The 15,206-nt window shown below is 37.5% G+C and overlaps 1 protein-coding gene across 6 annotated transcripts in view; it reads left to right on the top strand.

Annotated features, from left to right (window-relative positions):
* ZC3H13 (zinc finger CCCH-type containing 13) overlaps positions 1 to 850 on the top strand; it is an 83,706-nt gene extending 82,856 nt beyond the window's left edge. For 5 of the 6 annotated variants that reach the window (XM_057707448.1, XM_057707445.1, XM_057707450.1 and 2 more), the window contains one exon: positions 35 to 850. In XM_057707448.1, coding sequence (XP_057563431.1) covers positions 35 to 205 — 171 coding nt within the window. In that variant the 3' untranslated portion in view covers positions 206 to 850. The remainder of the gene's footprint in view (positions 1 to 34) is intronic. The other variant, XM_057707447.1, reaches the window with a different exon arrangement.
* Positions 851 to 15,206: the final 14,356 nt, after the last annotated feature.

The following is a 15,206-nucleotide window of genomic DNA, read 5'->3' as shown; positions in this document are numbered from 1 at the left end:
TCTTTTTAAATTTGTTTTTGTTTTCTCCAAATAGGGCACCATAAAACAAGCTTATACAAATGCTCCAATGGTAGACAATGAACTCTTACGACTGAGTCTTCGATTATTTAAACGGAAGGCTACTTGCAACACCTCAGGACCTGAAAAGACTGAAGATAATAAACTCTCACAGTCCGGTATCCAACAGGAACTGTGTGTGTCTTAAGACTGAAGTCCAGGTACATTTTCGGTACTATTTTCCTTCATCAGTGCATATTCTTTTTCAGAGTTCTTTGGTTTGACACGTATTATTAGTGACAAAGGCAGAAAAGACTTATCAGCCATGCTAAAAGAGTGACAAACTTTGATCTAAAGTTTAAAGACACTATAGTTTGGCTAACTTAAGATTTTACATAAACAGTACTTGATACTCGTGCAAAATAATGTGAAAGCGTCTAGATTTAGTAGTTTATTCTGTACCTTTTGTTAAAACTGAAGACTTTGAAAACAGTCGTCCCTGCTCTCCCAGCTTACACTGATCTTTTATGAAATGGAGCCACTGATTTATGTACTGGATCATCCTTACAGAAACTGCGATTTTCTCCAGAAACAGTGTGTTCACCGAATAAACACACACGCCGTACACCACTGTGCTACACAGGACACAGAAAGCGGCACTCGGCCTGCGTGCTGTGTGTAAGCCAGGCCTCCCACAGGAGCTAGCCACAATCCTGTTTTCCTTTCTAAAACTGTAACAAAACTACTTACTGGCTCTTTGGTTTTTTAATATATGTGCATTGTTGCAATTATATTGGATAAATTTCAATTCTGAATGGTTTTGTTTGTTATCAGACTGTGGACTATTTTTATTTTTAATAAATGTACCTACCCTTTCCTTGTTCTAGATGATTTACTTTGCTCTTCATTAATCTTATTCCTGATGTTCTAAAACATTTGTCAACATTACATGTTTCGTACTTCAGATATTTTACTGCTCATTATTGGACAGCTGTAAATGATGCAATGAGTTGAGGATGTGCTTCAAATATACCTCAGTAATACTTGAAACAAACCAAGAGTTAACAAACCTATGTAATCTGAGCTTTAAAATCCTACCATCATACTTTGCAGAACTATAACCTTTGATTACATTAACCTGCCTCCAGCCTATAATATGTAAAACAGTTTACTTTTTGTAATTTACAGTACATCTGCTTTAGTTTGTCTGTACGTATTTAACTCATGAAGTGCACTCTTAGAAGGATTTGAAATGGACTCCAAACTGCAGAATTTGTGGCAGACAGTAAAAATAACAATGAAGGAAATCAATCAAAATTGTAATTTGATGATTGCCTTTCACAGATTTTTGTTAGAACTGTAATCCTATGTTACCTGTCTCAGTAGTTTTGTATCCTTTTCTCTACAGGTAACCTAATGTTATTGGTTGAAAGTTTGTATTCATTTCAAGAAATACTGTGCACTTAATTTTTACAAAATACTTACCCAGCAAAGGAAATAGTCTTATTTCCAAGTGACCTGGAAAGCGTGTATAAGAAAATTACAAGTAGCAACACAAAAACAAAAAAGATAAACAAAAAGATTTTCAGGTGTCTGTTTCCTCTTCCAGTTGGTAAATGTTTTGAATAAAGAAAAAAAAAGGTAAAATTCTTTAATGACCTGGAGAATGAATACCCTTTAGAAAACTATGTCCCATTTTAATGGATAATATCATTCTCTGTAGCATAAAGATCTAAGTCCTAGAACCTCTAATCTTAGTTCCAAGAATTGTGGAGTATAACAAAAATAATGGTTTTCCTGTGACTTTAGGAATATTTCACAAGTTATTTCTTTACAGAATGAAAACTGTGTAGGTAGATTTGCCATGCAGTCAAATCTGTTGCCTTTTTAGTTTTGAGTATCTTTTTGTTAGGTTGTAAAAGAAAATTTTAAAACCGTTTCTTTGCTTAATCACAGTATTCAGAGCTTTATGATCCCAGTGGGAATTAAAATTCAGACATACTAGGTATTGCTAATCATATACCCATAAAGTTCTTCTAAAGAAAATCTTTTTATTGAATTTTCCATAAAAGCTCTTGGACCATAAATTAAAGTCTCAAACTAGTATTCCTGGAAATATCTTCTGACCCATAAATTATTTGTGAGTACAGTTAGTGGTCTTCTGTCTCATTACTGATGGATGAAGTTTGTCCATTTGCCATAACTGCACAACTGGATTCCAGCTGCTAGTGATAAGGAGTTGTCTAGCTAGAGAAGAGGCAAGAGTATGCCTGCAGTCCATAGTAAATAAAATGAGAGTTAACATTTACATTTTATTGAGTCAGTTGTTGGATTTTTATTTTTTGGTTCTTTTTTTTTTTGGCAGATGTCCTCACTGTTTAGGAAAGTCTTATACTAACTTATAATAGCTGGTAACTTCTTCACAAAAATTTGTAACTATATCCTTAAGATGTTGAAAAATCTGACCTGTCATTTCTCTTTATTCTGATCAATAACTGCAGGTTATCTTCCACATCCTTCCCCATGACCACTTATGACTTGTCTTTATTAATTTGAAAATTTATGGCATCAGTAGACTATCCCGCATTATTTCTTACTGTTTAATTGGGTAAAGATTAAACTAAATAGTATCTATATTGTCAATGATGCTTTTAAATCTTAGAAAAAAGAATCAGCACCTGAACCTCAATTTGTTATTTTAAAAGGTGTATGGGTTCCAGTGCAAGATAGCTACATAGGAGAATCCTACACTCACCACCTCCCTGGCCACACTGATTCTATAGCTACATGTGGAACAATTGCCTCTGGAAAGAACCGAAAAGTAGCTGAGAGACTCCTACAGGGAAAACCCACATCTAAGCTGGTAGGAGAGGCTGAGACAAAATCTCACCATAAACCTCACTGTCAGTGTGGAGACCCACCATCAGGAGCGAACTTGCAACCCTGAGGTTCTCCTATGTGACTATCAGCAGATTGTGTAAACAGAAACTTTACAGACCAGAAGGGAGTGGCATGATATATTCAGAGTGCTGAAAGGAAGAAACTGCCAACAAAGAATTCTCTACCTGACAAAGTTGTCCCTCATAATTAAAGGAGAGATCGTTTCCTAGGCAAGAAAAGCTAATGTTAATCACCACTGGACTGGCCTTACAAGAAATGTTAAAAGGACTTCTTTAAGCTGAAATGAAGGGGTGCTCATTACTAACAGGAAAACATATGAGAGTATAAATCTCACTGGTAAAGGTAAATGTATAGTAAAATTTAGAAAAAACTAATGTAGTAGTGATGGATTAATTACTTATAAAGCTAGTGTGAAAGTTAAAAGACAAAATTAGTAAAAATAACTATAGTGATTTGTTAATGGATATGCAGGGTAAAAAAATATAAATTGTAACACAAATAAAATGATGGCATTAAAATGTAGAGCTTTGAGTTCATACTTAAGTTGTTAGCAACTTAAAATGGACTATGATAAATAAGTGTTGTAAACCTCATGATGACCACAAAGCAAAAACCTATAATAGATACACAAAAGATAAATCTAAGCATACCACTGCAGAAAATCATCACATCACAAAGGGAGCAAGAGAAGATGGAATTATGAAACAACCAGAAAACAATTAACAAAATGGCAGTAAGTACATACCTATCAATAATTAGATTATATGTAAACAGACTAAATTCTCAAATGAAAAGACATCAAGTGGCTGAATGGATATTAACAAAAAAAAAACAAGACCCATCTAATATGCTGCCTACAAGAGATTCACTTCAGATGTACAGACACACACAGACTGAAAGTGAAGGAATAGCAAAAGATATTCCATGCAAATGGAAATGTAACAAAGTTAGAGTAGCTACACTTACATCAAACAAAATAGACTTTAAGACAAAAACTAGTAAGAAAGAGGGTCATTATATAATGATAAAGGGGTCGATGCAAAAAGAGGATATAATATTTTACAATATTTATGTACCTGACAGAGGAGAACCTAAATAAAGCAAATATTAACAAACCTACAGAGAAATTGACAGTAATACAATAATAGCAGGAGACTTTAATACCCCTCGTTTATCAATGGGTAGATCATCCAGATAAAAATTAATGAACTATTGGCCTTAAAAGGAATATATTATTACCAGATGGACTTATATATGGAACATTCCATCCAAAAGTAACAAACATTCTTCTCAAGTACACTTGGAATATTTCCAGGACAGGTCATATGTTAGGCCACAAAAAATCTTAATAAATTTAAGATCAAAATCATATCAACCATCTTTTCTGATTACAGTGGTATGATTAAAAATTATAAGAAAACTGGAAAATTCACAAGTATGTGGAGGCTACTGAATGACCAATGCATCAGAGAAGAAATCAAAAGAGAAAGTTTAAAAACCTTGAGACAAATGAAAATGAAAATACAACATACTAAAACGTATGTGATAAAGCAAAGCAGTTCTAAGAAGGATATTCATGGCAGTAAATCCCTACATTAAGAAACAAGAAGACATCAAATATACATCCTAACTTTATACCTCAGAGAACTAGAAAGAGCAATGAACAAATCCCAAAGTTAGTAGAAGGGAGGAAATAACAAAGATCAGAGCAGAAATAAATGAAATATAAATTTAAAAGCCAATAGAAAAGACCGATGAAACTAAGAGCTGGATTTTTTTTGTTTTGAAAAGATAAAATTGACAAACCTTTAGCTAGACTCACCAAGAAAAAGAAGACTCCAAATCAGAAATGAAGAAGATGTTACAGCTGATACCATGGAAGTACAAAGGATCATAAGAGACTATTATAATTATTCACCAACAAATTGGACAACCTATAGGAAATGGACAAATTCCTAGAAGCATACAATTTGCCAAGACAATCATGAAGAAACAAAATCTGAACAGACCAGTACTAGTAAGGACATTGAATCATTAATTATAACCCTCTCAACAAAAGTCCATGACCAGATGTTTTCACTGATGACTTCTACCAAACATTTAAAGAATGACTACCAATCCTTCTCAAACTCTTTCAAAAAAACACAAGAAGCAACACTTCCAAATGCATTTTATGAGGCCAGCATTACCCTGATAACAAAACTAAAATAGGACAGCACAAGAAAAAATTACAAGCCAATATCCCCGATGAACATAGGTGTAAAGATGCTCAGCAAAATATTAGCAAACCAAATTTAACAATATATTAAAAGGATCACACACCTTGACCAAGTCAGATTTATTCTAGGGATGCAAGGATGGTTCAACATCAGAAAAATCAATGTGATACACCCCATTGGCAAAATGAAGGATAAAAAATTATATGATTATTCTCAATAGATGCAGAAGAAGCATCTGACAAAATTCAACATCCATTCATGATAAAAACTTTCAACAAAATTGGTATAGAGGGAACATACCTTAACATACTAAAGGCCATATATGATATGCCCACAGTTGTCATACTCAGTGGTGAAAGACTGAAAGCTTTTTCTCTAAGATCAGGAAGAAGACAAGAATGCCCACTATCACTGCTTTTATTCAACATAGTATTGGAAGCCCCAGCCAGATCAGTTAGTCAAGAAAAAGAGAAAAATCATCCAAATTGGAAAGAAGTAAAACTATTTGCAGATGACATGATATTACATAGAGAAAACCCTAATTCCATCAAAAATTATTAGAACTAATAAATGAAGTTGCAAGATACAAAATCAATATGCAATAATCTGTTGTGTTTCTACACACTAACAACAAACTATCAGAGAAACTAAGAAAGCAATCCAATTTATAATTGCATCCAAAAAATAAAATACTTAGGAATAAATTTAACCAAGGAGGTGAAAGGCCTGTACACTGAAAACTGTAGGACACTGATGAAAGAAGTTGAAGATATAAATAAATGGGAAGATAATCCATGTTCATGAGTAGGCAGAATTAGCATAAAAATGTCCATACTACCCAAAGGAATCTACAGATCTATGCAATCCCTATCAAAATTCCAATGGCACTTTTCACAGAAATAGAACAAACAGTCCTAAAATGTGCATGGAACCACAAATGACCCTGAATAACCAAAGCAATCTTGAATAAGAAGAATAAGCTGTAGGCATCATATTCCCTGTTTTCTATGTTATTGTACAAAGCTATGGTAATTAAAACAGTACAGTATTGGCATAAAAACAGATACATAGATCAATGGAACAGGATAGAGAGACCATAAATAAACTCATGCACATATGGTCAATTTATGACAAAGGAGCCAAGAATATACAATGGGGAAAGGACAATCTCCTCAATAAATTAGGCTGGGGAAACCAGACCGCCTCATGAAAAAGAATGAAACTGGACCATTATTTTACACCATAAACAAAATCAACTCAAAATGGATTAACAGGGGCTTCTTAGGTGGCACAGTGGTTAAGAATCCGCCTGCCAATGCAGGGGACACGGGTTCAATCCCTTCTCCAGGAAGATCCTACATGCCATGGAGCAACTAAGCCCATGCTCCACAATCATTGAGCTTGTGCTTTAGAGCCCGTGAGCCACAGCTATTGAGCCCATGTGCTGCAACTACTGAAGCCCATGCGCCTAGAGCCTGTGCTCCACAACAAGAGAAGCCACGGCAGTGAGGAGCCTGCGCACCACAACGAAGAGTAGCCCCCACTCACCACAACTAAAGAAAGCCTGCGCACAGCAGAAAAGACCCAACACAGCCAATAAAATAAATTTTAAAAAATGGATTAATAATTTGAATGTGACACCTGAAACCATAAAACTCATAGAGGAAAACACAGGCAGTAAGCTCCCTGACATCAGTTGACAGTGATTTTTTGGGAACTACAAAAGCAAAGACAAAAAAAGCAAAAATCAACAAGTGGGACTATATCAGACTTAAAAACTAAAAAGCAGCTAGCAGGACAAGGAGGGGGAGGAGCATTTCAGGCAGAGGGATTGGAATATACAAAGGCCTGAACTAGAAGCAGTTCATTACAAGAACTGAAATCCTAGTGTAGCTCATCTTTGGGTGGAGTGGAGGGAGTCAGGTGGGGGAAATGCTAGAGGGAGGGTCTAGGACAGTGCCACTCAACAGAATTTTCTGCAGTGATGGAAATGCTCTGTATCTGCACTGCCCAATATAATAGGCAGTAGCTTTATGTGGCTATTGAATACTTGACGTGTAGCCGGTGTGTGTTTTTAAACTTTTATGCAAGATTAACTAAATTTAAACAAGTATGTGTGACTAGTGGCTACCATTTTGGACAGTACATGGCACAGCCTAGTGGGTTATTAAAGTGTTTCCCAAAGTGGTACACAAGCCCTTTCTGTTGTAACTTCTATATTTAACGTTTTAGTTATTTCTATTTGGGCAAGTGGTACAGATTTTTTTTTTTATTAACTGTGGCAATATTACATTTTCTTTTAAGATAAATGCCTAAACATGTTAAGTAGAACAGGTGGTATGGAGATAGGACACAAATTATTGGTGCTCAAATAACTGAAGCTTAGAAAGTGCAGGCTACATATGAAATTAGAATTTTATCTAAAGGCAAACATTGAAGAGGATAATGAAATTATACAGGGTTCTGCCTCCTCTCTTTCTCTGAGCCAGACCATGTTCAGGAAGATGTCCACAGCCAGTCTTGCTCTTCCCTGTCTCCTAATTGGTTGTTGCAAATAAGGGACACAGATTTTGCTTTTCAGAGGAGAACGTTTTATGTTCAGAAAGAGTATTTTTTGCTGAGATCTGCTGCTGTCAGGTCCCTCTTGACTCACTGCACTGCCTCCTTTTACTTTCTCCCCACACTTGTGCTCAGTCTTAGCCCTTTTGGAATCCCTTTCATCTATTTTGGCTTCTGAAGATTATATCGGTCTCCTAATTTGACAGCAAATAGAATTTACGGAGTATTTTTACAATCTCTTTGTTGCTTATGTACAATTTACAGGAGGAAAATAGGGATCAATATTGATTTATGCCACTATGTTCCTACTGAAGTCCTCTCCACATCAAAACTGAATCCAATGGGCACTTTAATTCTCAGCTCATATAGTCCAACAGGACGCATTCCATCTTAGATGAACACCCATAAGTAATTAATACTTGAAATTATTATATCAATATAGACCAAGTAAATGAAGGTTAGTTCATTTTACTGATGTCATTCTGATAGGTGGGAATTATATTTTCTCTCTTTGTCCACACTTCCTTTATCATAATTATCACATGGCCAACTCTAGAAGCAAAGGAGGCTGAGAAATCAATTATTTCCGTTTTCTAGCCCCTACATTAGAGATGACCAGAGGAGATGAGGGTTGGATATAGATAGATGTTAGGTTTGCCAAAAATGGTGTCTTCTGCAATTTCAGTAGTAAGGAGGAACACGGACACCGGTTCAGTCCTATTGATACGGACCTCTTAAGACTTAACAATAGTCCAGAGACCTGGGTTCTAATTCTACTTCTGACACAAACTGGCAGTAGAACCTCGAGCAAGCCATTGTACCTTGGCTTTCTCACCTATCAAGCAGGTGCTAGAGAATTATAAGATTTAGACAGAAAGCTGGCATACAGTGGCTCAGAGGCCTGCCGAAGATGTGTCAGTTGGTTTGTCAGGAGCTAAGAGAAGAGGATAGGAAAAGGTCTTATTGCTTAACAGTGAGAATGAGGAATGGGGCAGGATTTTGACTATGAAAATCCTCCGATGCTTCTCAGTCTTCCTATATCACAAACTTTAATTCAGGTTATGGCTTCTGGGGGGAAAAGAAAGAGTTACAGCTTCTGGGTCAGATTTTCCTCCTGACATTATATAGATTAAATATATTGGATGGATGGATGGATGGACGGACGGATGGACAGACAGAATACAACTCAACAACAAAAAAAAAACCCAATCCAAAAATGGGCAGAAGACCTAAATAGACATTTCTCCAAAGAAGACATACAGATGGCCAACAGGCACATGAAAAATGCTCAACATCGCTAATTATTAGAGAAATGCAAATCAAAACTACAATGAGGTACCACCTCACACCAGTCAGAATGGTCATCATTAAAAAGTCTACGAATAAGAAATCCTGGAGAGGGTGTGGAGAAAAGGGAACCCTCCTACACTCTTGGTGGGAATGTAAATTGGTGCAGCAACTGTGGAAAACAGTATGGAGCTTCCTTAGAAAACTAAAACTAGAATTACCGTATGATCCAGCAGTCCAATCCTGAGGATATATCCAGAGAGAACTGATTTGAAAAGATACATGCACCTCAATGTTTATAGCAGCACTATTGACAATAGCCAAGACATGGAAACAACCTAAATGTCCATCAACAGATGAGTGGATAAAGAAGATGTGATATATGCATACAATAGAATACTACTCAGCCATAAAAGAAGAACAAAATAATGCCATTTGGCAGCAACACAGATGCAACTGGAGATTATCATACTAAGTGAAGTAAGTCAGAAAGAGAAAGACAAATACCATATGGTATCACTTATATGTGGAATCTAAAGCATGACACAAATTAACCTGTCTATGAAACAAAAATAGAATCATGGACATAGAGAACAGACTTGTGGTTGCCCAGGCGGAGGGATGAAGTGGGAGGTTGTGGTTAGCGGATGTAAGCTTTTATATAGAGAATGGATAAACAACAAGGTCCTACTGTATAGCACAGAGAACTATACCCAATATCCTGTGAAACCATAATGGAGAAGAATACTTAAAAAAGAATGTATATAAATGTATAACTGAATCACTTTGCTGTACAGCAGTAATTAACATTATAAATCAACTAAAATTTTAAAAAATAATTAAGGGAACTCTTCTTGAACATGGGCTGGACTTGATGACTCATTTCTAACAAATGGAGAAGCATGAATGGTGAAGGTGACTGCAGGCCTAGGTCATAAAAGCCATTGTGGCTTCTTATGTGTTCTCCTGGATCACCTGCTCTGGGGAAGCCAGCTGCTATGTCATGAGAACATTTCAAACCACTCTTTGGAGACGTCCATGCGGTGAGAAACCAAGGCTTTCTGTCAATAACCATTTGAGTGCACCATCTTGGAAACAGATCCTGCAGCCCCAGTCAAGCCTTCAAGCCTTCTTTCTAATTCCTTAGCTTAGTTTAGAGTTGTTTTAACTGGATTTGTTCCTTTATCAGAAGAAGTAAAATATATGTCACACCTTTTACATTGGTCTGTTTATGTGTTATCTCAAAATAAGCTGTATCTAGAGATAGCTGGGATTTGAAGATTACTGGAATATAATTTGCAGATCTTTCAACCTGCATCCTTTAATCATTCCAGATAAGCTCTAATTATCAGCAGAATTCTTCTGTAGGCTCAGCCATATCCAAGACAACTTTGGACCAAATAACAAAAGTCTTGAAATTAAATGAGGTAAGCATGTGAAACTGCTGTGTAAACTGTAATTTACTATACAAATAAAAGATACCTGCAGCTATCATTTTCATCTAACCAGTTCTTCACAGAGTAATGTTATGGGCTGAATTGCACCCCCCCATCAAATTTGTGTGTTGACATCCCAACCCCCAGTAACTCAGAAGGTAACATATTTGGAGATGAGGTCTTTAAACAGGTGAGAACTAAGGTATAATGAAATAGGAGGGGACCCTAATCCAATATGACTGATGTCTTTATAAGGAGAGGAAGAGACACCAGAGGTGTGTATGCACCGAAGAGCAACTGTGTGAAGAGGAAGCAAGAGAGACAACCATCTGCACACCAAGGCGAGAGGAAGTCAGCCCTGCCGGCACCTTGATCTTGGACTTCCAGCCTCCAGAACTGAGAAAACAAATTTCTGTTTTTAAGCCAATCTGTGGTGTCATGTTATGGCAGCCCTAGCAAACGGATACAGCTGGTCACTTCTCCATCCAGTACATCCTTACAGCCACAGTTCAAGTACAGGTTCACATTATGATTTTTACAATATTCAAATAATAAAATTTTTTATTAAGCATTGCAAATTGCATCCAATAGCCATTAAATATACCACACAACAATCTATCCAGAATTAATCAAGCCCAACAGTAGTTCATTCTTGCATAACCAATAAATTAGGCCAAAACACCCTGCAATTTATACAGGATACCTCCCAGCACTTACAGGCAGGGAATGAGGAATTCCACCCTATTTAACGCATGATAAGAAGCATCAGGAGAACTATATGAAAATGCATAGGAAGGATGATTCTGATTTTAAAGCACATTATGTGTGGAAACTAAATAAAAACATCAAAACAACACAAAAACATCCATTAATACTAAACCCTAGATCTCATTTCTTGATTTGGACCATGCTGCTTATTATTCAGACACCCCTACCTCAGCCCCATCTCCTAATCCATTCTCCACACTGCCACCAGAATAATCTTTCCAAGTTATCCTAAAATACAGACGTGATCGACCAGTTTTCTAGTTGGGTTCTTGCCACTGTCAAGTAATAAGCTTAAGTCACTTAATCTCTGAGTGTCACTTTATCAATCTCTAAAGTAAGGAAGTTGGGTTGTAGGCTGTTTTAAGTTTCCAGGACTTTTCTCTGTCACTCCTCCGTTTAAAAGTCTGTGAACGCTTCCTGTTTTCCATGGAACAAAATCCAAACACGTGCTTGGTCTGTAAAGGCCCTTCGCAGTCTCGCCCTAATCTCGCTTCCAGCCGCATCTCCCTCCCAATCACGACCTCCAATGGCTCCATGTGCTTGTTCATCCTCTGTGAGACTGTGAGCTTCTTGGGTTATTGTGTCTTATCCACCTTTGTGTGTCCACTGTACGACACTGACAGGATTCAGAACAAACTACCCCAAAATATGGCACCTTGGTGTGTTGACTATTTTAAGCTGAAGGAATTTGAGAAAAACAGCAGTAGGAAGATCTCTGACCTTTCCCCAGCCTCTTCCCTTGAAATAGGTCACAAAACCCTCACGTGAGAGGTGTCCTCCCTTATCTCCAAGACGGTGGATGCCGAGAAGCATCCAAGCAAGCAGGTCTTGCAAAGTCTCCCAGTTTATTACATTTAGCTCCTACCCCCTTTGTCTTATATTTCTCCACAACTTTCCACTCTTTATCAAACCTAGCAGAAAAACTCAAGTTTAACTGCTGCTTCGAGTCTTCATGTTCTTATGAAAGCACCTGTGTCATATAAATCTATATTAAATAAATTTGAATGCTTTTCTCCTGTTAATCTATCAGTTTAATTTTCAGACCCAGCCAGGGGTCCTAAGAGGGTCGAGGAAAACTTTCCTCCCCTACAGCACAGTGTCAGACATAGAAATGCTTTTGTAATAAATGTTGGATGTTGCTTCTGCCTTGAATACCACCTGCCTGCCTGTCACTCCAGTGCCTCCTTTATTACGTATCAGATTTGTATTTTCCTTTAGATACAGTTCAAATGCCACTTCGGTGAATTTTTTCTTGTCCTGTTCCAAATTAAACATTCTCTCCTCTCTGCACTTTGTTTTTGTCTATCATAGCATGTCTCTACCGTACATTATTAGAGTCCCTATTATGACATTGCTATAGTTACATTCTACTTGGTCGGATATGTGCCCAGATTGTTTTCCAGATTAGGAACAACTTGTATTCAGAGACCATTTTTTGATTTTGATTTTTTTTTTCTTGGCCGCACTGCATGGCATGTGGGATCTTGGTTCCCTGATCATGAATTGAACCCATGCCCCCTTCAGTGAAAGCACGGAGTCCTAACCACTGGAATGCCAGGGAAGTGCCCCAAGAGACCAATTTAAACCGAACGTTTTAGTCTCCATTCCCATCTCATTCCAATGTTTTTTCACTTGAACATAGTGTTAAAATAATTTAACAAGGAGGCCATTAGACTGAGGCGTCTCTAATGCCTTAGCAGCCTATATAGGCAAACCAAAGCATAAGCCTGAAATGCTTCAAGGTTAAGAAATCAAAACCTAAGCACATAGCATATGATACCACTTATATGTGGAATCTAAAATGTGACACAAATGAACTTATCTACAAAACAGAAATAGACTCACAGACTTAGAGAACAGACTTGTAGGGGGAGGGGAGTTGGGAGAGAGATGGCTTAGGAGTTTGGGGTTAGCAGATGCAAACTATTATATATAGACTGGATAAACAGCAGGATCCCACTGTAGAGCACAGGGAACTATATTCAATATCCTGTGATAAACCATAATGGAAAAGAATAAGAATATATATAAAACAATCACTTTGCTATACAGCAGAAATTAACACAACATCCTAAATCAACTACACATCAATAAAATAAAATTAAAAAAAAAAAAAGCAAAAACAAAAAAACCTAAGGACAACCAATCACACACAGCTAAACAAGCTTTCCCAAATGAGGCAACCACTTAAGCCACAGCCAAGCAAACAATTTCCTTGCTTTGCGTCCTCTCATTTCATTTCATACATAGCACAGTTCCCTGTGCTCTACAGTAGGACCTTGTTGTTTATCCATTCTCTATATAATAGTTTGCATCTGCTAACCCCAAACTCCCAATCCATCCTTACCCCATGCCCCTCCCCCTTGGCAACCACCAGTCTGTTCTCTATGCCCCTGATTCTGTTTCTGAAACTCTCAAGATTCTTAACATGTTTCAGTTTATCTTTTAACAATAGTGAACCCAGATGTTTACTGAATCCAGTTGTAGGAGTAGGTTAACATTTTCTACTCTGTCATACAATTTTTTCTTTGGATTTATTCCTTTAAGTAAGGACGTGAGTTTTGCGATAGAACCATTACAATTGGTCAGGTTCTAGTTAATTCCACTTAAAATTTTCATCCTTTTAATGTACCTTTTTTTTTTCATATTAACATGCAAATATAGGTCATGGGGATTTCTTAGGCCTCATTAATTGTTACTCTCTAGTTCCCAGACTTTAGTTCTCTGCATTATTTTTCCATATCAATTTCATCTGTAAGTGCTGGGGGGGAGGACAAAATGATTAAAAATAATAATTATTTTTAAATGAAAACTAGAATACAGTTTTTACATTGTGGCAGCAATTCCATTTCAATTATTATCTTCATTCTTGCTCTGTCTCAGCTCCCCCCCCCCCCCCCCGCAATGGATAAATGCCAATTCTTTCCATCTGCACTGCTGTCTCATGCGTAATATTTATAAATTCATTACAACTGTTCCAAACCATCAAGGGCAACTGAAGGCAGCAATAAACTTTGTCACAACTGTTACTATGGTTAACCAGCTGCCTGGAACATTCACCATCGTGGATTTAGCTTCAGGAAGTTAACTAGCAAACCTGGTAACAACCACTAGTGAGCAGCCTTGAAGAGATTATTGCTTAATTAATCTTTGTATTGTGCTAATGAAAATGTTAAATAGGTTCATCCTTGAATTGGGTAGCTCGGAGAGAATGTGAATTCCCTAAAGGGCGAATGTGGACAGATTTCCTATTAAAGTCAGCCATCCAACCAAGAAGCCCGCTTAGTCATTGTGAAGTTAAAAGGGCTAGTAGATAATTTTGTAATAAGTTGATGACATTCCTAGTGGCTACATGTGAGATATTATTATCATCTCTCCTGAAGATCTTTGCCTGTTCCTTTGGAGAAGAGTCTCATATTACAATTCTTAAATAGATACTGGCTTTTATTTTCCATCAGACTCCACAGGATATGGCATAAATTAAACTTGGAGCACTTATCTTTAACGAGCAGACTGTGGCGGGGATGGGAAATAGCACATGCCAGTGGTGTCACTGTTCCATCAGGAACCCATTAGGGTAAAAAAACATTGCAGCCAAAATTTTACATAATTAAACTAGAGGAGGGTCCTGTTGGATAGGTTTTTTGTTTTTTTTTTTTCATTTGGGGGAGTCCTGTTTATTTTGCATTGGCCTGTCATTGGGGTTCACGTGTGGGCAGGAGCGGCCCTGTGGGTCACAGCTTGTACCCGCTCTCCGTGGACACTGGTAACTAGTTATCCCTAGTGTGTGTCCCAGGACTGCTGCGCTGGCTTTCTCCCGCCCCCCCCCCCCCCCCCCCCCCCCCCGCGAAATGTGAAATAAACCAATTACTCATGGAAACATGAAAGGCCCCTACCTCCAGGGTCAGGGGTGTGCAGGGGAGGAGACTATAGGCATGGGTAAAGCAGGGATGCCTGTTTTTTAAGTGGCTGATAATTGCTGGCCATTAACACCATTCTCCCATTTCCCCCACCCACTCTCCAAAAACCATCTGTGTGG

Source organism: Hippopotamus amphibius, chromosome 14 (assembly GCF_030028045.1).
Source record: "Hippopotamus amphibius kiboko isolate mHipAmp2 chromosome 14, mHipAmp2.hap2, whole genome shotgun sequence".
NCBI lineage: Eukaryota > Metazoa > Chordata > Mammalia > Artiodactyla > Hippopotamidae > Hippopotamus > Hippopotamus amphibius.
The sequence above is the reverse complement of the archived record's forward strand: the minus strand, read 5'-3'. Positions and strand labels throughout refer to the sequence as shown.